Here is a 21,086-nt window from a genome sequence, read left to right as displayed (position 1 = left end):
TGTTCATGTGTTCAAAGCTCCATCACATACAGCATGGGGCACGTGATGCTAAATGTTATGGGGGGGGAGCATTCGAGATGAGGGATTGGGTTCTGGCGGCGTCCCCTTATTGTACACAAGTTCTCCCCACCTAAGTAAGTGGGTGAAGTTCTGTGTTTTGTAGAAGCTCCTGTTTTGCTGACACAGACAGATGCCATTCTGAGGTGGGGAAGCCCTTGGCTGGGAGCTGAATAAGTTTGCTATTTTAATTACCCGACCTGAAACAGAACGTCTTCATCACCCCAAACAAATGTGCAGGCAGTGTGTTTTTCTTTTTCAAGTGACTAGGGCTTGAGGAAACAAATGTTGGAGAGATGAGAATGTGCAGATTTCGGTAGAGGCTGGGAACAGCCTCTTCATCAGCTCTCAGTGGTCCCCGCGTGACCCCTGAAGGGTCATGTGGGTGTGTGTGTGAAGTGCCGTCAAGTTGCTTCTGACTCATGGAGACCCTAGCGTCATGGGCCGTCCTGTTTAAAGTACTAGTAAAATGGATACTAGTCACAATGCATACCTATTATCTCCAGGATCAGAGGAGCATGCCTATGATATTAGGTGCTTTGGAACACGGGCAGGACAATGCTGCTGCAGCTGTCTTGTTTCTGGGCTTCCTAGAGGCACCTGGTTGGCCACTATGTGAACAGGCTGCTGGACTTGATGGGCCTTGGTCTGATCCAGCAGGGCCTTTTTTTATGTTCTTATGAGTCTATGGCATTGTACTCTGCTGAGGTCCCTCCCCTTCCAAAACCCTGTCCTCTCCAGGCTCCACCCCCAAAATCTCCAGGAATTTCCCAACCTTTGTTGTGAGGGCTGTTGTGAGGATGAACAAGCCTACCCCCTCCTCCACTTAGTAAAATCCTTTGTTTATGAAAAGTGATCAGGGGGCTAGAGCATCTGCCCTATGAGGAGCTGTTGAAACGCTTAGGGCTCTTTAGCTTGGAGACATGATCAAGGTCTATAAAATTATGCATGGTATGGAGAGAGTGGACAGGGAGAAGCTTTTCTCCCTCTCTTATAATACTATCCATGGCTGCTAGTGAAAATGGATATTAGTCATGATGCAAACCTATTCTCTCCAGGATCAGAGGAGCATGCCTTTTATCTTAGGTGCTGTAAAGGAACACAGGCAGGATGGTGCTGCTGTAGTCGTCTTGTTTGGGGGCTTCCTAGAGGCATCTGGTTGGCCACTGGGTGAACAGGCTGCTGGACTTGATGGGCCTTGGTCTGATCCAGCAGGGCCTTTCTTATGTTCTGAACGACATGGAAGAAAGGGGGGAAATGTGAACATTGTTGTTTCTATTCTGTGCAGTGAGATAACTGAATGTAGGCTTTCATTGAGAGCCCATTTCCTCACCACTGTGATGCAGATGAGAGCCAGGGTGGTATAATGGCTGGGATCTGAGAGACTCCGGTTCAAATCACCTTGCTGGGGAGGGCTTGTGGCTTAGTAGAAAAGAGTGGCTGTGGCTCAGTGGCAGAGCCTCTGCTTTGTATGCAGAAGGTTTGAGGCCTGACATCTCCAGACGAAAGGACCAGGCAGTAAGTAAGTAGGCCATGTGAGAGACCCTGGAGAGCCGCTGCCAATCTGAGTAGACAATACTGACCTTGATGGACAGAAGGTCTGGTTCAGTATAAGGCAGCTTCATGTGTGTGCCATGGCTGCTCACTTGGGTGGTCCCTTCCAACTCTATGATTCCTCTTGAGTAGGGGGAAGAATGAATGAATAATAATAATAATAATAATAATAATAATAATAGTTGGTTTTTAAATGCCGACTTTCTCTACCACTTAAGGAAGAATAAAACTGGCTTACAATCACCTTCCCTTCCCCTCCCCGCAACAGACACCCTGTGAGGTAGGTGGAGCTGAGAGAGCTCTAAGAGAGCTGTGGCTTGCCCAAGGTCACCCAGCTGGCTTCATGTGGAGGAGTGGGGAAACCAATCCAGTTCACCAGATTAGTGTCCACCACTCCTGTGGAGGAGTGGGGAATCAAACCTGGTTCTCCAGATCAGAGTCCACCGCTGCAAACCACAGCTTTTAACCACCACACCACGCTGGCTCCCCCCCTCCACTGCTTATCTTTGCAGAGAAGCAGCTTGCCATTTAGCAAGGCAGTCTCCAGCACCCAAAGCCGCAGGACGGGAAAACCTTCCTCCCCAGTTTGTGAGTGCCCAGAGGCTCTGCCGCTGTCAGAGAAGCATAGGGTGGGACCACCTGGAATGCCATCGAGATCCATTAAGGCCATGTTTATCTTCTGAACCGCCGGCTGCTGCGTGTCTCATGGAAGCAGCTGTGCATTAGGAGAGCATGCGGTGTAGGGGTGGGAGGGGAAGCGCCCGACGCTTCCTCTTCTAACATTCCACGTGTCAGCAACGCCGCCTCTCATGTGCATCCCGGCTGGCAAATTTCCTTTTGGCTCCACCTCTGGAGGCCAAGGCATTTGACTTGCAGCTGCTTGCCGGTTTCTAGGAACTGCCTGTGAGAAGCTTGTGGGTTTCTTTGTTGGGGGGGCGCGGGAGACGGACAACCTCTCCGAACAAGAGAGCCTTGAAAGTCTCTGAATAGCAGCCAGGTGCGGCTCTGAAAAGGCAGTCTTGGGAATTCTCCAGTTGCTTTAACTCGTGTGGGGTTCCTTCCCCCCAACCCCATGCCGGTGTCCTTAGCTGGAGGGTTCACTTGGAGAAAAAGACAAAAGCTGAAAATGTGCCGCAAATATTAACTCTTGGCAAATAGTTGTTTATGCCTATGTTTCTAAGTGGAAAAAAGAGGTCAGTCCCAGAAGGTACAGGATCCTGCCCATCTGAGTGGGGCGGGTTAGCCTCAAAGGACCGGGTCGGTGTAGGGTGACCGCCCCGTTACCTTGCCTGACCCCGCCAAGCAGAAGTGGAAAAGTCTGGCAGGCAGGTAGCGGCCGTGCTGTGTGTACACAGCAAATGCCAAGGCGGCCTGGGTTTGGCCGAGCAGAACTTTTTACTGTCTCTGCCAGCTTGGGTATTTTCCCCCACTCTGTCTTCTAGACAGGTCTCTGCCATGCCTGGGTATATTACCCAAAAAGGTGGGGGGGAGCCCTTTCTGTTTGGCGACTTTTATTTTCCCTGGACTGCAAGTTCAGAGAGCAGCATTTGGAAAAAAGAAAAGGAAAGAAAAATGCCCGTGCATGCAGAAAACGAATGTCAGAAAGAAAGGCTGACCTGTTCTGTATAGTGTGTCCCAGTGCCATTTTAAGCAGATAGTTTCAGAGGGCAGCTATGGAGTAGAACAGCTAGATTTGATTCCAGTAGAACCTTAAGAGACCAACCAGACCAACCTTGTGAAAAAGATCTTGGGGTCTTAGTAGACCAAACACTGAACATGAGTCAGCAGTGTGATGCTGTAACTAAAAAGGCAAATGCGATCTTGGGCTGCATCAACAGAAGTATAGTGTCTAGATCACACAAAGTGATGGTATCGCTTTACTCTGCTCTGGTTAGACCTCACCTAGAGTATTGTGTTCAGTTTGGGGCACCACAATTTAAGAAAGATATAGACAAGCTGGAAGGTGTCCAGAGGAGGGCAACAAAGATGGTGAGGGGTCTGGAGACCAAGTCCTATGAGGAAAGGTTGAAGGAGCTGGGTATGTTTAGCCTGAAGAGGAGAAGACTGAGAGGGGATATGGTAACCATCTTCAAGTACTTGAAGGGTTGTCATATAGAGGAGGGTGCCGTTGTTTTCTGTTGCCCTAGAAGGTCGGACCAGAACGGGTTGAAATTAAATCAAAAGAGTTTCCGTCTGGACGTTAGGAAGAATTTTCTAACAGAGCGGTTCCTCAGTGGAACAGGCTTCCTCAGGAGGTGTTAAGCTCTCCTTCCCTGGAGGTTTTTAAGAAGAGGTTAGATGGCCATCTGTCAGCGATGCTGATTCTGTGACCATAGGTAGATGATGAGAGGGAGGGCATCTTGGCCATCTTCTGGTCACTGGGGTTGTGGGGTGGGGGAGGTAGTTGTGAATTTCCTGCATTGTGCAGGGGGTTGGACTTGATGACCCTGGTGGTCCCTTCCAACTCTATGATTCTAAGATTTTTGGAGTGTAAGCTTTCAAGAGTCAAAAGTATCTGACGAAGAGAGCTCTCTGACTCTTGAGAGCTCATACCCTGAAAATCGTGAACACATGAAGCTGCCTTATACTGAATCAGACCCTTGGTCCATCAAAGTCAGTATTGTCTACTCTGACTGGCAGCGGCTCTCCAGGGTCTTAGGCAGGGGACTTTCACATCGCCAACTTCCTAGTCCCTTTAACTGGAGATGCCGGGGACTGAACCTGGGACCTTCTGCATGCCAAGCAGATGCTCTGCCACTGAGCCACAGCCCCTCCCTTGTTGGTTTCTAAGATGCTACTGGCCTTGAATCTAGCTATCCTAGGCCAAGTTACACCCTTCTAAGTCTGTGGATTTCAGTGGACTTAGAAGGACGTAACTCTGCTTAGGATGTCAGTGGAACACACCATATAGAAAAGTTTGCTATATGCAAAGAATAGTTACAATATGTATATTGGAATCAGGGTGGATGAAGATACTTTTTGGTACCTAGAATCATAGAGTTGGAAGTGACCACCAGGGTCATCTAGTCCAACCTCCTGCACAGTGCAGGAAATTCACAACTACCTCCCCCCCATACCGCCAATGACCCCTACTCCATCAGAAGATCCAAGTAGCACCTTCCTTATGTATGGATGTGCTGTTAAGTTGCAGCCGTTGCCTTCCTCTACAAAGCCTTTCTTGGTTGTCTTCCATCCAAGTGCCGACCCTGCTTAACTTCTGCGATCTGACGACATCGGGCTGTAGCATGTCGCCTTCCTTTCTAGTGTTTCCCTTACACCAATTGAAATGGAGTATAATCTACCTGGGTAGATCCCCTTCTCCGAAGTCTGGAAAAAAGGCTCTTCCTTGCTCATCACGCTAGTCAAATTTCCTCGCTGTGAAACTCTTGCTCGGCTTGTAATTAAAAGCGAGAGCTATTAAGGGCATGTGTGCTTTCACACCTGCACGGTCAGCATTCATCACACCAAGCTCCGAAAGCCAAGAACGGTTGCTGACGTACAGTTAGATTAATTCCCTGCAATTAAACTTCCTTTTAACCTTCTGTCCTGCTGAAACTTGTCTTTGCTGAAATTAACTAGAACTTTTAAAAAAATGGGAATGTCAGTTGCAAAACAATTGCATGACCCCAGCTGTCAATCTGATTGGTAATGTCCAAGTTGTGTCTGTGTGTGTGTGTGGGGGGGGAGATCACAGATACCCCACAGACAGGGTGTGCCTGGTGCTCATGATAATGCATCACAGGTACATTGTGGCATAAGCTTTTATAAGATAGAGATCTGTCTGCATTAGAATACACAAAGGGCTCTGCTGAATCAGACCAGTGGTCCATCTAGTCCGGCACCCTGTCTCGTAGGGTTTTCAACGCGAGAGACAAACAGAGGTGGGTTTGCCAGTGCCCTCCTCTGCGCAGCGACCCTGGACTTCCTTGGTGGTCTCCCATCCAAGTACTAACCAGGGCTGACCCTGCTTAGCTTCTGAGATCTGATGAGATCAGGCTAGTCTGGCCCATCCATGCCAGGAGACCAAGCCCTTTGAGAAAAGGTTGAAGAAGATGGGTATGTTTACCCTGAGGAGGAGAAGACTGAGAGGTGATATGATAACCATCTTCAAGTACTTGAAGAGGATGGTGCCAAGTTGTTTTCTGTTGCCCCAGAAGATCAGACCAGAAACAATGGGTTGAAATGAAATTAAAAGAGTTTCCATCCAGACATTAGAAAGAATTTTCTAACCGTTAGAACAGTTTCTAACAGTTAGAGCGGCGATGAGCTCTCCTTCCCTGGAGGTTTTTAAGCAGAGGCTAGATGGCCATCTGTCAGCAATGCTGATTCTATGACTGTAGGCATATCATGAGAGGGAGGGCATCTTGGCCATCTACTGGGCATGGAGTAGGGGTCACTGGGGATGTAGGGGGAGGTAGTTGTTAATTTCCTGCATTGTGCAGGGGGTTGGACTAGATGACCCTGGTGGTTCCTTCCAACTCTATGATTCAAGTCAGGACCCCCCTTTGTTTATAAATAGAAATGAAACAGCATCTCTTTCCCAAAGAAAAACCCTAATTCCACTCCAGCAACCGTTTTGTGATTGGATCAGTCCCCGTGGCAGCCATTTTTGTAGTGGCACCAACTTCCCTTTCTCAATATTTGGAAACTGTGGGGACCCCCGCCATAACAGACTGATGTGACTGCCCCTCTGGATTTTGCCAAAAGACAGATTAGGGAGTGGCTTCTATTGTGTTGGAGCTTTTCCCTTGAGGACATTGTGTCAGTGTGTGCTTCACAGTCCAGAAAACCAATATACAAGCATAGCACGGTGCTGAATTTCTTTTCTCCCCACCTTCTTTGTTTTTAAAGCATCCCCAGAGAGACATCCAGCCACTTGAGACAGTTGCTGCTTGGACTCTTGCAACGAAATCACAAGGACCGCATGGATTTTGGTAAGTGGTTCTCCTGTCTCTGCCTTCACATTGTATACCTACCCACCAGAGCCCCAGGGCTCGGTGAAAATGAAGCTTACACATCTCCGTGATGCATTTCTGTCCATCTATACAGTATGAGCTGCAGCCTTATTCGGCCTCAAAGATTTCCTGATCCATTTCTCTGTCTCTTACAACTGACCTACAGTGGTTAAAGTTGAAAAAGAGACTTGGTCTCCCATGCATTCGGTGGGCTGTGTGGGGAGCATGTGTCTTCCACCCCTGCATTACGAGGTTCATCTTCATAAGAACAGCAGTGGAATTAGCTGCCTAGGGAGGTGGTGAGCTCCCCCTCTCTGGCAGTCTTCAAGCAGCGGCTGGACAGACACTTATCAGGGGTGCTCTAGGCTGGTCCTGCATTGAGCAGGGGCTTGGACTAGATGGCCTGTGTGGCCCCTTCCAACTCTATGATTCTATGGTTCTAAGCTGCATGGCCTGCCCATTGTGCTCCCCTGCCTGGTTAAGAACATAAGGAAAGCCCTGCTGGTTCAGACCAAGCCCCATCAAGTCCACACTGTTCACACAGTGGCCAACCAGGGGCCTTTAGGAAGCCCACAAACAAGACAATTGCAGCAGCATTGTCCTGCCTGTGTTCCAGAGCACCTAATGTAATAGGCATGCTCCTCTAATACTGGAGAGAACAGGTGTGCATCATGACTAGTATTCATTTTGACTGGTATCCATGGATAGCCCTCTGCTCCATGAACATGTCCAAGCTGGTAGCCATCACCACATATGAACATAAGAAAATCCATGCTGGATCAGACCAAGGCCCATCAAGTCTAGCAGTCTGTTCACACAGTGGTCAACCAGGGGCCTCCAGGAAGCCCACAAACAACTGCAGCAGCATTGTCCTGCCTGTGTTCTACTAAATCTAATATAATGGGCATGCTCCTCAGATCCTGGAGAGAATAGGTGTGCATTATGACTAGTATCCACTTTTACTAGTAGCCTTGGATAGCCCTCTCCTCCATGAACATGTCCACTCCCCTCTTAAAGCCTTCCAAGTTGGCAGCCATCACCACATCCTGGGGCAGGGAGTTCCATTATTTAACATCTTCAGATGTTCCTTCTCCTAAATATTCAGGGTCACACCCCATGGTCTAAAGGTACATGATTCAGCAGCCTTGCTGAAGCAGAGCAGGTTTGGCCAGTGCCAGACACGGGAAGAACGCTCTGTGCAGTGCCCCGAGTCCCAAAGATAAATATCCTCCCTAAGCTTGCCTGTCTTGCCCTCTGGCCACTTTGGTCTAACCTGACCCTCTGGAACAGGTAAAGCCGAACACAGGTAGAGCCTGCTGGATCAGACCAGTGCTCCAGCATTGTGTTTCACACAGTGGCCAGCCAGTTGCCCTGGAGAGCCAACAAACAGGTCGTAGAGGCCAAAGCCTTCCCCTGATGTTGACTACCTCTAAACAAGGAGGTTTCCTTTAGTCATCACACTGGAGAGACAGTGTGGTGTAGTGGTTAAGAACGGTGGTTTGGAGCAGTGGACTCTGATCTGGAGAACCGGGTTTGATTCCCCACTCCTCCACATGAGCGGCGGAGGCTAATCTGGTGAACTGGATTTGTTTCCATACTCCTACACACGAAGCCAACTGGGTGACCTTGGGCTAGATTAGAGCCCGCCATTCATGTGGAGGAGTAGGGAATCAAGCCCGGTTCTCCAGATTGGAGTCCACCACTCTCAACCACTTCACCCCACTGGCTATGTAAAAGCAGGCAGGGTGTAAAGTAAGCATAGAAATAAATGTAGCTCTGACAACTGTCCTGTTGAATAACCACTGTGAGCAGTGAGCAGGTCAGAGATGTCGCTCCTCCTAGCTAATAATCATGTGTGTTGTAAAACAAAACTGGAGGGGGGATATTCTTCTTCCTTTTCCTTTTCTTAGTGTCCTTTTCTCCAGTAAAGCTTCCCCCCTCTCTTTGACATTATGCCAACCATCTCCTTAATCCTAATTGGTTTGCAGTCTGTTATTCTTTCAGATTATAGCTGCCAATGAAACCGTTCTTAGCGTCCTCCCCTCGGTACCCCGCCCCGAGCATCTGGCCAAACCATCCGCAAATCAATCCTGGTTGTAATCACGTATTACTCTTTTTACGTGTTAGCAGCCTGGTTGCATTTAATAAAATCAAGGCAGGCTCGTCCCATCGCCTTTGGGGATTAATTTTGCTAACAGGGCGGCCCCATAATGCCTCTGTTGTGTGGGTTTAAACTCTTAGCAACCTGCTGTGGGGGTTCCCCGTCTGCTGGCAGATGTCTGAAGCAGGGTTACCAACCTCAAGGAGAGGGGTTGGAGTATACCCAGAATTACGCCTGGTCTCCAGCCTACAGTGATCAGTTCCCCTGCAGCAAATGGCAGCTTCACAGGGGGGGACTCTGCAGTACAGCAGATAATCTAGGATAAACAGGCGTCCTAGAGCAAGGGTGTCAAACTCATTTGTTACGAGGGCCAGATATGACATAAAAGTCACATGGTCGGGCCATAGGGTTGCCAGGTCCCTCTTCACCATGGGCGGGAGGTTTTTGGGGCAGAGCCTGAGGAGGGCAGGGTTTGGGAAGGGGAGGGACTTCAGTGCCATAGAGTGCAGTTGCCAAAGTGGCCATTTTCTCCAGGAGAACCGATCTCTGTCGGCTGGAGATCAGTTGTAATAGCAGGAGATCTCCAGCTAGTGCCTACTACTGTCTTATTTGACCAATACCCATTACAGTAGAGTGAGTTATTTGTATAGTACCTGGAGGTTGGCAACCCTATCGGGCTGGGCCATCTCTCGCCAGGTCAGATCGGGCGCAGGAAAGGGTTGCTGCTTCGGCTGGCTTGTGGGCCAGGTAAGAGCTCTCTAGGGGCTGGATCCGGCCTGTGGGCCATAGGTTTGACACCCCTGTCCTAGAGTGACGTATCCTGCAGTGTACTGTGCAGCATGATGCATGCGGAGAAGGCGGTCTTCGTTTGAACTTGTGACGTATCCAGGTTCATGGTCGCTAAAGCTTATGCAATCCTCATTCACTTCTTTTTTTCCTCCTCAGATGAATTTTTCCATCACCCTTTCTTGGATGCAAGTGCCTCTATGAAAAAATGTAAGTTAATTTCTGTCAACCTCTTCTTTGTAAGTTTACCCACATGATGCAAATCACCAGTTTGCGGTCTGTAAGCAGAGAAACAATGTCTGGGCCATACCTAAAAATCCCCTTCAGGGGAGATGGAAGTCCAGGAAGGGAGAATGGGGTTCCCACACCATTAGAGATCCAGATGTGCGCTGTGCAAGCGGGTCACACTGTTTGGAGCTCAAAATAATCTCTCGGTGTCAAGTGGGTCTAAGGGTTTTTTTTAGATTCTTTTAGTATTGGAGTGTCTTGACCTAATCTGTGTTCCAAATGTTAGCTTTCTAAGGCAGCCCATTCTAGCCTGAACTTGACTGATTTCAGACACAAAGCAGAGTCAGCCCCGGTTAGCGCTTGGATCGGAGACCACCAAGGAATCTCAGGGTCCTGATGCAGAGGCAGGCAATGGCAAACCACCTTTGAACGTCTCTTGTCTTAAAACCCCAACGGGGTCAGCATAAGTCGGCCGCGACTTGATGGTGCTTTCCATCACCAGTCAGTGTTGGAGTAGCTTATCTGTTTTTGGGGGTGCAATTCATGCCACCATTTTGAGGAAGACAAAATATTCTTATTTTTCTATCAATCGGGGTTATCTTGGGCAACATGTGTTCCAAATTCCAGCTTTCTAAATCAAGGGGAGGTACCCCTTTTAAGGCCAGACTAGATCTAATAGGTTTCGGGTATGAAAGGGAAGACGGCACTTGAACACTAGGAGAAACTTCCGAATTGTAAGAGCAGTTCAGCAATGAAACCGATTACCGGGGAGAATGGGGGACTCACATTTCCTTACGATCTTCAAGCAGAGATTGGACCGCCGTCTGTCAGATTTGGGTTCCCTGTACTGAGGAGGAGGTAGGACTAGATACCCTATTAGGTCCCTTCCAACTTTACGGCTCTCTGCCCCCAGCAGTTTTGATAGCTAGTGAGTCGGTAAGTGAAGCTGATTGTTCTGCAGTGTATCCTATTCTACAGTGTTAGGAAAGCAGGCTGTTTTTGGTTACATAGCCGAAACATGCAAATCAATACCCTGTGGCTGATTTTGCAACGACTACAAGGAAGAAATATTTTGGCACTATGACAATAGTACTAATTCCTGTGTTTTACAATGGCGTTGCTATCGTGACCTTTATAGATGGCACTTCTAGATTTAATCTTTTGTAGTGTCCCTTTCTTCTTTGGGGGAGGGGGGATACATTTTTCTGCCTGGAGTAAATATAAACGGAATTAAAATTCATTCTCTTGAGAGGCCTTGAACAGCTAGGAGTTTGGTAAAGTTGGGGGAAGATTATGGTTGCCCGCTCCGGGTTGGGAAATACCTGGAGATTTGGGGAGTGGAGCCTGAGGAGGGCAGGGTTTGGAGAGGGGAGGGACTTCAATGACATAGAGTCCAATTGCCAACGCTGCTATTTTCTCCAGGTGAACTGATCTCTGTCACCTGGAGATCAGTTGTAATAGTGGGAGATCCCCAGCCACCACCTGGAGGTTGGCAGCCCTTGGGCAGATGACAAAGTCAGGGTGCCAGTTCCTGGTTGGGAAATTCCAAATTTGGGGGTGGAGACTGGGGAAGGTGGGGTTTAGGAGGGGTGGAACCTTCACCAGATGGAATCCCATAGAGTCAACCCTCTGAGGCTGCCATTTTCTCCTTGGGAACTGATCTCTGTAGTCTGGAGATGATTTATAATTCTGGGAGTTCTCCGGGCCCCGTCTGGAGGCTGGGAACCCTCCAGCGAAGCTGTGGTCTTACCGAAATCTAAGCAGTGAAGCCATGTGCAAATGACAGAGATCATTTTCTTTGTAATGGTAGACGGTGTCGCACTATCGTGTAAGTGCATGAAATTGCTACCACTCGTATCTCATGATCCTATCGATCACTCCTCAGGGCCTCATCCGGTTAGTCAATGAGCAAACATAAGGCGGCGCATTAGGAACGCAACAAAACTTTCCCTTGGTTTACTGAAGGCAAGTTTGCATCGCCTGCTTGAGGTTGTCTAGCGTGAGACGCCTCTGGGCAAAAGTAGGATTTTGGCCTCGGTTGCTTCGAAGCAGGAGTTGGTGACTTCGCCTTTTGACCAAAATTTTAAACACAACCTCCCCCTTGCCTGTACTTAGGTGTCCCATGCGTGGGCAGAAAAAGGTTCTCCTGGTTTAAGGCTGCTTCCAAGCCTCCCTGCCCATTACCTTCGGCTGCAGTATTCCCTTCAAGCCTTCAAAATCAGGGGCGCTCCAGAAGACAGAAAGGCTTCTGTCGGCTCAAGGACACTTACAAAGTGGCACATGCTCCTGCCCTAGCAGCTGTGCCATTTTGGAAACGTTTCTCTTCAAAGTCAGAGCCCCTCGCCAGCCAGGTAGGATCACCTCAGCCCTGGCCTTCAGGCCAGACAGCCCGGCGAGCTCCGCGAAAGGGCCTCCCCTCTGCACCAGCGTTATGGAAACCACGCACCACCAGGCAGGAAACTCCACAAAAGCCAGAGAGGATTTTCTTGACTTGGCCTCCATTCCCTTCATTGCCAACATCCTCAGGACCACGGGCGACTCCATCAAAGCCACCAGATCAAGGAAAGCAGAAAAGGATTCTCCCGTCTCCAGCATCGTCTGCCCTGCTGCCTTGGGATGCTGGACCTGGCTCACGTCCACAGACCTCAATGAAACCCCTTGCCAGTCCACTCAAGTCCTTCAACTGGGTGTGAATCGAGTTCAGCTCACAAAGCTTCTCGAGTCAAAAAAGGAAATCATAGAATCATAGAATCCTAGAGTTGGAAGGGACCACCAGGGTCATCTAGTCCGACCCCCTGCACAATGCAGGAAATTTTCAACTACCTCCCCCCTCACACCCCCAGTTACCCCTACTCCATGCCCAGAAGATGGCCAAGATGCCCTCCCTCTCATCATCTGCCTAAGGTCATAGGTTTGACTTCCATCAGGACTTCCTGTTTCCATCCTTTGGACCTACTTATGGTGGTCCTGAGGTCCATTCTACAACATACAGTTCAATGCCCAAATGTCTTCATTCAAGCCCTGGGCCTGCTTCTCCCAGAAAGACAATAAGATGGGCGATTACTTGGATGAAAGGCAAGCAAGGACATGGCTCGCCATGTACTTTGAGTGGAGTTTTTCTCACCATACTACTAGGAGAGGCCCTGCAAAAGAGACGTAGTGCGGTGACTCTCCATATCTCTCAGGGAGGTGACGTGACCACTTCACAACTGTTGATGTGAATCAGCTCTGGCAGAAGGAGGAAAGAGTGCTAAGAAACGCTGACTTAGGCAGCCGTCTCAGGAAAGTGCTTTGATTTTCAGACCTCTCGATAACCTGAAAATTTAGGCCAAATGACAGAAGCAACAAGACTGATCTTTATGGGTGAGATCAGTCTTCTTTAAGCTGTTCTTGAAGCGCTTCATCGTAAGCATTTGTTGGTTCCGAGAGTGTCTCCCCACACTCCTGTTCTGGTGCTAACTGGGGAGGTTGCATAGGTCAGTGGCAGATCACGTGTAAAATGTTCTAGGTTCAACCCCCTGGTATTTCCAATCAAGAAGATCTCTGGAGGCGAGACTGGGAAAGACCTCTGCTTGAGACATTAGAGATGCTGTTAAGTCAAGATAGGCAGTATTGAGCTTGATGAACAAAAGAACTGATTCTGTATGAGGAAACTTCATGCATTTGTATTGGTATGAATCAAGATGCTGTTAAGTCAAGATAGGCAGTATTGAGCTTGATGAACAAAAGAACTGATTCTGTATGAGGAAACTTCATGCATTTGTATTGGTATGAATCAAGACGGTGTTGTGTCCATCATGGCTTCCCACCACAACATAATGCTTTCTCCCTGCAAACAAGTCAACCTCGGTACTATCGTATTTATCTTCCCCCACCCCTCTCTCCAATCAAAGCATCTTACCTTTTGCTATCAATTTGTATTCTTGGGTTCTTCCATTTCATCCACTGAGAACTTGATATATTTGTTATCTTTATTTGTATTTATGTGTATCTTTATTTTATATCTTTTGATGTATTTTATATATTCCTATTTATTTACAAAGGATGCATATGTGTCATTTTGCTTCTTTTAACCAAGTGCTAACCTCATCAGGCAATGATTTCCAATCAAAGCATCTTTCTTTTTGCTACCAGTTTGTCTTCTTGGGTTCTTCCATTTCATCCACTGGGAACTTGATAGAGCCAGAGTGGCATAGTGGTTAAGAGCGGTGGACTCTAATCTGGAGAACCTGGTTTGATTCACCACTACTCCGCATGAAGCCTGCTCGATGACCTTGGGCTAGTCACAGTTCTCTTAGAGCTCTCTCCACCCCACCTACCTCACAAGGTGTCTGTTGTGGGGAGAGGAAGGGCAAGAGATTGTAAGCCGGTTTGATTCTCCTTAAAAGGTAGAGAAAAACGGCATATAGAAACCAACTCTTATTATTATTACTATTTGTTTATTTTATATCTTTTGATGTATTTTATATATTCCTATTTATTTACAATGGATGCATATGTGTCCTTTTGTTTCTTTTTGTATGGAAATATATTCTGCATGGATTATAAAAATAAAAAAAATTGGAAGGTGTACCATTGGGGTAGATGTGCATATCTTTTTTCCTGTACATGATCTGTAGGGTCTCCCGTTAATGCAAACCCTTTGATTACTGTGTGTTAAGAACGAACTGTGTTTAGTTGCTGAGGAAATGGGGAATGAGGCCGTTGGCTCCTCTGGTGGTAGAATCTGCCCATCAAGTCACACCCGACTTATGGCGAACCTGTAGGGGTTTAAAGTCAAGCGACGAACAGAGGTGGCTTCCCATTGCCTGCCTCTGCATAGCAACCCTGGGCTTCCGGGAGGTCTCCCATCCAAGTACTAACCATGGCTGACGCTGCTTAGCTTCTGAGATCTAATGGGATCGGGCTAGCCTGTGCTGTCCAGGTCAGGGTTGGGTTCTTGTACTCGCCTATTCCCCCGCCCCAAACACACTTTGGCACACAAACAGCCCATTCCTGAGAATTTGGCCGAATCTCATTAGGAGGCGGTGTGACCTCGCTGCCAGCGTAAGTGTGTCTAATCATGGCACAAGACGCACTTATGCTGGCGGCGAGGGCAGTTCTGTCGGCGCCTGAACGCCGTGGAGCTGCGCACCGCTCCTCCGCCGGCGCAGTCTCCCCGTGGCGCAGACCACAGCGGAGACTTGCGGCCCCAGCATGGAGGGGGCGTTCCCAGGGCAAGCCGTGGGGAGGAGCCACCGGTAGGAGGCTTCCTGTTCCCTTTCGGCCCATTACGCCGGCGCCGAGAACAGTGTTGCTGCGCCTGCTTTTTAGCAGGCGCAGCCTCACTGTTCTCTATGGGGCGAAAGGCCCCATTTAACAAAAAAAAAAGCCGCAAAAAGGCTTTGTTTTTGTTTAGCGGCGTAGCTGCAACGGTTTTAGGAGACGGCTTGACTGCGCCTTCTCCCCGCCATTCCCCTACGCCGATTCTCAGGAATGGGCTGATAAAAGACCACAAGCGCAGCTTGATTCCAGTTTTCTGCTCTTAAAGGGGGGAAATAAGGCAGGGATTTGACGTTTCGAATCCATTAATACTTCATTGCAAGTATTATATTGGTGATTTAAAGTTTGTGTTGATTAATGAAACTGGCAAGCGTAGAGTAAATGCAAGTTGTCACTTAGCTTTAAATTTTCATTCATAACCACTCAATGCCCAAAATAATACAAGGCACCTTAAAAACCAATAAAACAAATTCCACCAATGCCTCTAATGTCAGCTTTGACACACAAAAACTTATTCTGGAATAAATTTTGTTAGTTTTTAAGGTACCACTGGGATCTTCTTTTATTTTGTTGCTACAGACTAACGTGGCTACCCACCTGGAATTATCCCTCAGTACTAGGGTTGCCAGCCTCCAGATACTAGCGAGAGAATTCCTGCTATTACAGCTGATCTCCAGCCGATAGAGATCAGTTCCCCTGGAGAAAATGGCTGCTTCGGCAATTGGACTCTATGGCATTGAAGTCCCTCCCCTCCCCTAAAACCGCCCTCCTCAGGCTCCGTCCTAAAAATCTCCCACCAGGCACAGTGCAAGATTTTCAGGTGGCTAAGCAACGTGACGGTCGCCCAGCATTGCCCTTCACTAGGCGAGACCTGTTATAGCTCCATAGGGAAGATTTCCCCCTTGAAAGTAGTCCTGGTAGCATTTTGGGATCGGATGGGCTCAGGAACATGTTGGGGGCACCTTTACCTCCTTCCCAGTCAAGGCAGGGACTTTTATTCACTTCCTTTCTAGCCTGCCTTTCTCACTGAGACTAAAGGCAGATCCCATCATTTGAAACAATGCCATGGAAGACAATATAATGCAAATTAAAACAATGCAAATAAGGATATTATGCCGGCAGCAAGTAACACAGTGCAACTGGATTGCAAATCGGGGAGCAGTGTGCTTGAAACAGCATAGAAGCTACAGTGAACAATGCAATGAATTACCGACAGATTTTTCATAGACCTAGGAAATTACATGGGTAATTTTGGGTGGGGTGGGTGGAAAAACCTATTTATTTATTTTGAATATTTATATGCCTCCTTTTTAAGCATCATGCTTGAGGCAGCTTCACAAATGAAAAATACAATAAAATCATTTCAAATATATAAAAACATCAACAACATGAGAATGATCAGTATGAAAATAAATGATTAATAACAAGTCGGGGCATAAAAACAGCACAAAACAACACTCAGCCACCTAAAACAATATTCATAAAACAGTCCTTAGGTTAGAAGCTGACAGCTTACAAAAAGTTCAGTTAATATTCATCCAGAAGATTCATTCTGAAGGCAGAAACTTCAGATGAAGAAACCAGTTCTCTTTCTAGGTTAGGGTTGCCAGGTCCCTCTTCACTACCGGCAGGAGGTTTTGGGGGAGGAGCCTGAGGAGGGTGGGGTTTGGGGAGGGACTTCAGTGCCATAGAGTCCAATGGCCAAAGCCGCCATTTTCTCCAGGGGAACTGATCTCTGTCAGCTGGCAATCAGTTGTAATAGCAGGAGATCTCCAGCTACTACCTGGAGGTTGGCAACCCTACTTCAGAGTAGCTCCCTTGGAGAAAATGGCTGCTTTGGAGGGTGGACTTTATGGTATTATACCCAGTGGAGGTCCCTCACTAGGGTTGCCAGGTCCCACTTTGCCACCAGCGGGAGTTCAATACCATAGAGTCCAATGGCCAAAGTGGCCATTTTCTCCAGGTCACTATCAGAACAGATCGCTATCAGCTGGAGATCAGTTGCAATAGAAAGAGATCTCCAGCTCGTACCTGGAGGCTGACAACCGTGTTCTAGGTTGCCAGTTCCTTGCCTGGAATATCAACCCCTTTTAAATGCCCCATTGAGGCTGGTGATACTTGTTCTTGCTTCTCTTTCTTTTGCTAGTTGTCCCCTTGCCCAATTTCTTCTCTTTCTTGCTCTGGGGGCACAGTTAGGATCCCGTTGCAGCCTCTTTCCACGTTCTCTTTCCTTTGCCCTGGCTGACTCATTGCTCCTCTTGTATTTAGGGTTGCCAACCTCCAGGTACTATCTGGAGATCGCCTGCTATTACAACTGATCTCCAGCCAGTAGAGATCAGTTCCTCTGGAGAAAATGGCCGCTTTGGCCATTGGACTCTATGGCATTGAAGTAGGGTTCCAAGTGCCCGGTGGTGGCGGGTAAAATCCCGCCAATCCACCGGGCTGCCCACCAACCACCTGAGGGCCAGCGGGCAACACATCCACGTGCAACGCATCCACGTCCCTTTCGGTTTTACCCGGAAGTGATGCGGACGCTCTAGCAGCCTCCGCCGAGAGGAGGCAGAGAATCATAGAGCATCCACATCGCTTCCGGATGAAACCGGAAGTGGCGTTGCACCGCACGCACACTTCGTGCAGGCTCATGGACATGTTGTGCCAGGCGTACGCGCATCACGTGCCAAAGAGAAGTTCCCGCTGGTGGATCTGCAAGACCTGGGAAGCCTTCATTGAACTCCCTCCCCTCCCCAGACCCCATCCTCCTCAGGCTCCATCCTCCAAATATCCAGGTATTTCCCAACCTGGCTCTGGCAACCCTACCCGTACTGCAGAGTCCGATGCAGTGTATCCTGCAGAAATGGTTCTGGGGATGGTTGACCATGGCCAAAGCCTGCCCATAGCTCTCACAATGGCGCTGGCAAAACATTTCTAAGGTGGCCACATCTCTGAATGGAAAGATGACTACTATCTAAGCATGTGTTGTATGTGAGGGCTTCTGATTTCACACCTCTGTGTTTTGGTGCACAATAGGACATATGGGGAAACTGCTCTATGAGGAGTGTTTAAAACGCTTAGGGCTGTTTAGTTTGAAAAGAAGGCGGTTAAGGGGAGACATGATAGCGGTCTATAAAATTATGCATGCTATGGAGAGGGTGGACCAGGAGAAGCTTTTCTCCCTCGTAATACCAGAATGCAGGGTCATCTGCTGAAGCTGGAGGGTGAGAGATTCAAAGCAGATAAAAGGAAGTACTTCATCACACAACGCATAGTTAAATTGTGGGACTCCCTGCCCCAGGATGTGGTGATAGCTGCCAACTTGGAAGGCTTGAAGAGGGGAGTGGATATGTTCATGGAGGAGAGGGTTATTCATGGCTACTAGTAAAAATGGATATTAGTCATGATGCATCCCTATTCTTTCCAGGATCAGAGGAGCATGCCTATTATCTTAGGTGCTGTGGAACATGGGCAGGACGGTGCTGCTGCAGTCGTCTTGTTTGCGGGCTTCCTGGAGGCCGCTGGTTGGCCACCGTGTGAACAGACTGCTGGACTTGATGGGCCTTGGTCTGATCCAGCATGGCCTTTCTTATGTTCTTATGTAATTTTTCTCACAAACACTAGCTTGAGTTTGACAAAATGTTAAGGCAGTCTAACTTCTGTCCACATTTTCTTTGAGAGGGGAGTTGGTGAAGGAAAGGTTTATTTGACCTTTTGTGCAGGGATGTTTCCCCGCGGTCACCCCCGCCGACTGCTTTGGGGCTTCCTTTTGATTATGCATGCCTTTCCCGACCGTCAGAGGCCGCCTTGCCCTCCCCTCGTTTTCCCGATTCTGGCTAAAACAGCATCTGGAAAACATGGGCAAAACGCGCGGGGAGAGCGAGGCCACCTCTGATGGGCTGAGAAGCTGTGCATAATCAAAAGCAATCCCTGAAGCAGTCGGTGGGGGTGACCGTGGGGAAACGTCCCTGCACAAAAGGCCTACATCAGTATTCCTGAACTGGTTTTCTTCATGTGAACATTAGTGGAGTGTGGCCTAAGTCCACCTGTTCTCACATGAATTGAACACAGGGGTCTGGTTAGGGCATTGGTGTGGCCTCTATTTTCATTTTCCCCTGTGTTTCAGGTACGAACAAGCCTCCTCCCCACCTTTGGTGCAGCTGGTGCAGAATGCCACAGCGAGGTTTCTTACTGGTACCTCGCCGCGGGCACATATCACGCCAGTGCTCCGTCAACTGCACTGGCTCCAGCTGGCATATCGGGCCAGGTTCAAGGTGCTGGTGATGACTTTTAAAGCCTTACACGGAGTGGGACCGTCGTATCTACGGGACCGCCTCTCCTGATATGTTCCCCAGAGAAGCTTACGTTCATGTGATACCAACTTGCTGGTGATCCCTGGCCCAAGGGGTATCCCGCTGGCCTCGACCAGGGCCAGGACTTTTTTGTCCCTGCCTCCTGCCTGGTGGAATAGCCTCCCTAGTGAGATCAGGGCCCTGCGGGACCTTCAGGAGTTCTGCAGTGCCTGCAAGACGGAGCTATGGTTGAGGCCAGCGATGGTCCTCATTATAATTACTGGCCTCCCTACTCCTTTCCCCCCCTTTCCCCGCTGCTGAGCACCACCCCTTTTATACCACCTTAGGGTGGTTAGATTAATTTTATTACTAATTTCTGTCGCTGGAGTTTTGGCGCCATTGAGGGGCATTATTGGGCTATTTTAAATTGTATTTTAAACTATTTTAATGGGTTATTGTTTTATTGTGTTTTTAGACTGTGTAAGCTGCTCTGAGCCCGACCGTCGGGTTGGGGAGAGCGGGGTAGAAATGTAATTAATAATAATAATAATAATAATAATAATAATAATAATAATAATATGTTTTTGGATTATCCACTTTCTCTCAAACCCTTCCAACCGCCATCTGATCCTGGGATTACACTTTATGGTGCTGAGGACAGACAGCTAAACCATAGCCTTAGAGGCAGGGAATACTACTATCAAGTACTTTAATTGTAGCCTCCATTTAAAAAAAGGGTGGTTTAAAAAAAAAAAATCAGAACATTTTCTTGCAATAATAAGCCAAAGAACCATATCTCATGCCCTTAGTTTGTTGGCCCTGGGGCAGTAATTTTCTGCCAGCACCAGTTGGAGGAAAAGTCGAGGGGCACCGTGTTTTAATTACAGCCTCAACCATTGCTTTTAAATTACTATCTCTGCTTCAAAATAAATAGTGACGGTTTGACGTTTTCACTCCTGAGGTTTCAGAGGGTAGCAGTGTAAGTCTACAGTAGAAGAGCTAGATGCAAGTCCAATGGCGCCTTAGAAACTTAACAAGATTTTCGGGGCATAAGTTTTCGAGAGGCATAGCTCCCTTTGTCCAGCTTGTATCTGATGAAGGGAGCTTTGACTCTCGAAAGCTTATACCCTGAAAACCTCTTTGATCTCTAAGGTGCTCCTGGACTTGAATCACACCTGAGGTGAAACGTCAAAATGATACACGCAAATATATACAGCTCTGGGTTGGATTGCCTGGACCTTTTTTTGCCTGCTGGAGGATTTTCTGAGCTTCTGTTATCACAGGAAGGCTACTTCCCCTAGAAGAAAAGGGACTTTGCTAGCAAAACAGATCTGTGGGACTGAATGGTCTCTTTGGGCCTCTGTTCTAATGACATGCCATGGTGGAAACGACCATCCGGATAAGTGAGTTCACAGAGGAAAAAATGGTGCCTTTCACAATATCAAGAAGTTTAATATCTTTTCCCCTTTCTGCTATCAAATGACATCTCCTGACATCTGTTGGCTTGATGAAAACCTTGCTAATCCAGCTATGGGTGGCCCTGGAAGTATGACCTTTTTCTTTCCTTTTTCTGCAGCTGCTTCTGTGCCAATGCCTTCTTACCCAAGCTCCGGGAGTTCCTCCAGCAGCTCGTCCACTTCCCATTTAGCATCTCCACCTGTAAGTATAACGGCATCTGTTGGTGGTGTTTCCTCACCGCTAGAGTTTCTCTTTGGCATTTCTAATCACTGGTGCCGGCTGTTCTGCCGACGGCCGTCTCGTTTTCTACTTAGGGTGGCTCTTTCAGGGGGGTACCACTGAGCCACAGCCCCTCTCCTGGAGGAGGGGTGGGACTTTTGAGGAGGATTGCCACACAGGCCC

General features: G+C 48.2%; 1 protein-coding gene across 2 annotated transcripts in view; it reads left to right on the top strand.

The window, feature by feature from the left end:
• ULK1 (unc-51 like autophagy activating kinase 1) overlaps positions 1–21,086 on the top strand; it is a 107,728-nt gene that overhangs the window by 53,854 nt on the left and 32,788 nt on the right. For both annotated transcript variants that reach the window (XM_056859320.1, XM_056859319.1), the window contains exons 10-12: positions 6,463–6,545; positions 9,613–9,663; positions 20,803–20,885. In XM_056859320.1, coding sequence (XP_056715298.1) covers positions 6,463–6,545; positions 9,613–9,663; positions 20,803–20,885 — 217 coding nt within the window. The remainder of the gene's footprint in view (positions 1–6,462; positions 6,546–9,612; positions 9,664–20,802; positions 20,886–21,086) is intronic.

The sequence above is a fragment of the Euleptes europaea genome, chromosome 13 (genome assembly GCF_029931775.1).
Source record: "Euleptes europaea isolate rEulEur1 chromosome 13, rEulEur1.hap1, whole genome shotgun sequence".
Lineage (NCBI taxonomy): Eukaryota > Metazoa > Chordata > Lepidosauria > Squamata > Sphaerodactylidae > Euleptes > Euleptes europaea.
This window is presented reverse-complemented; position numbering and strand designations above follow the sequence as displayed.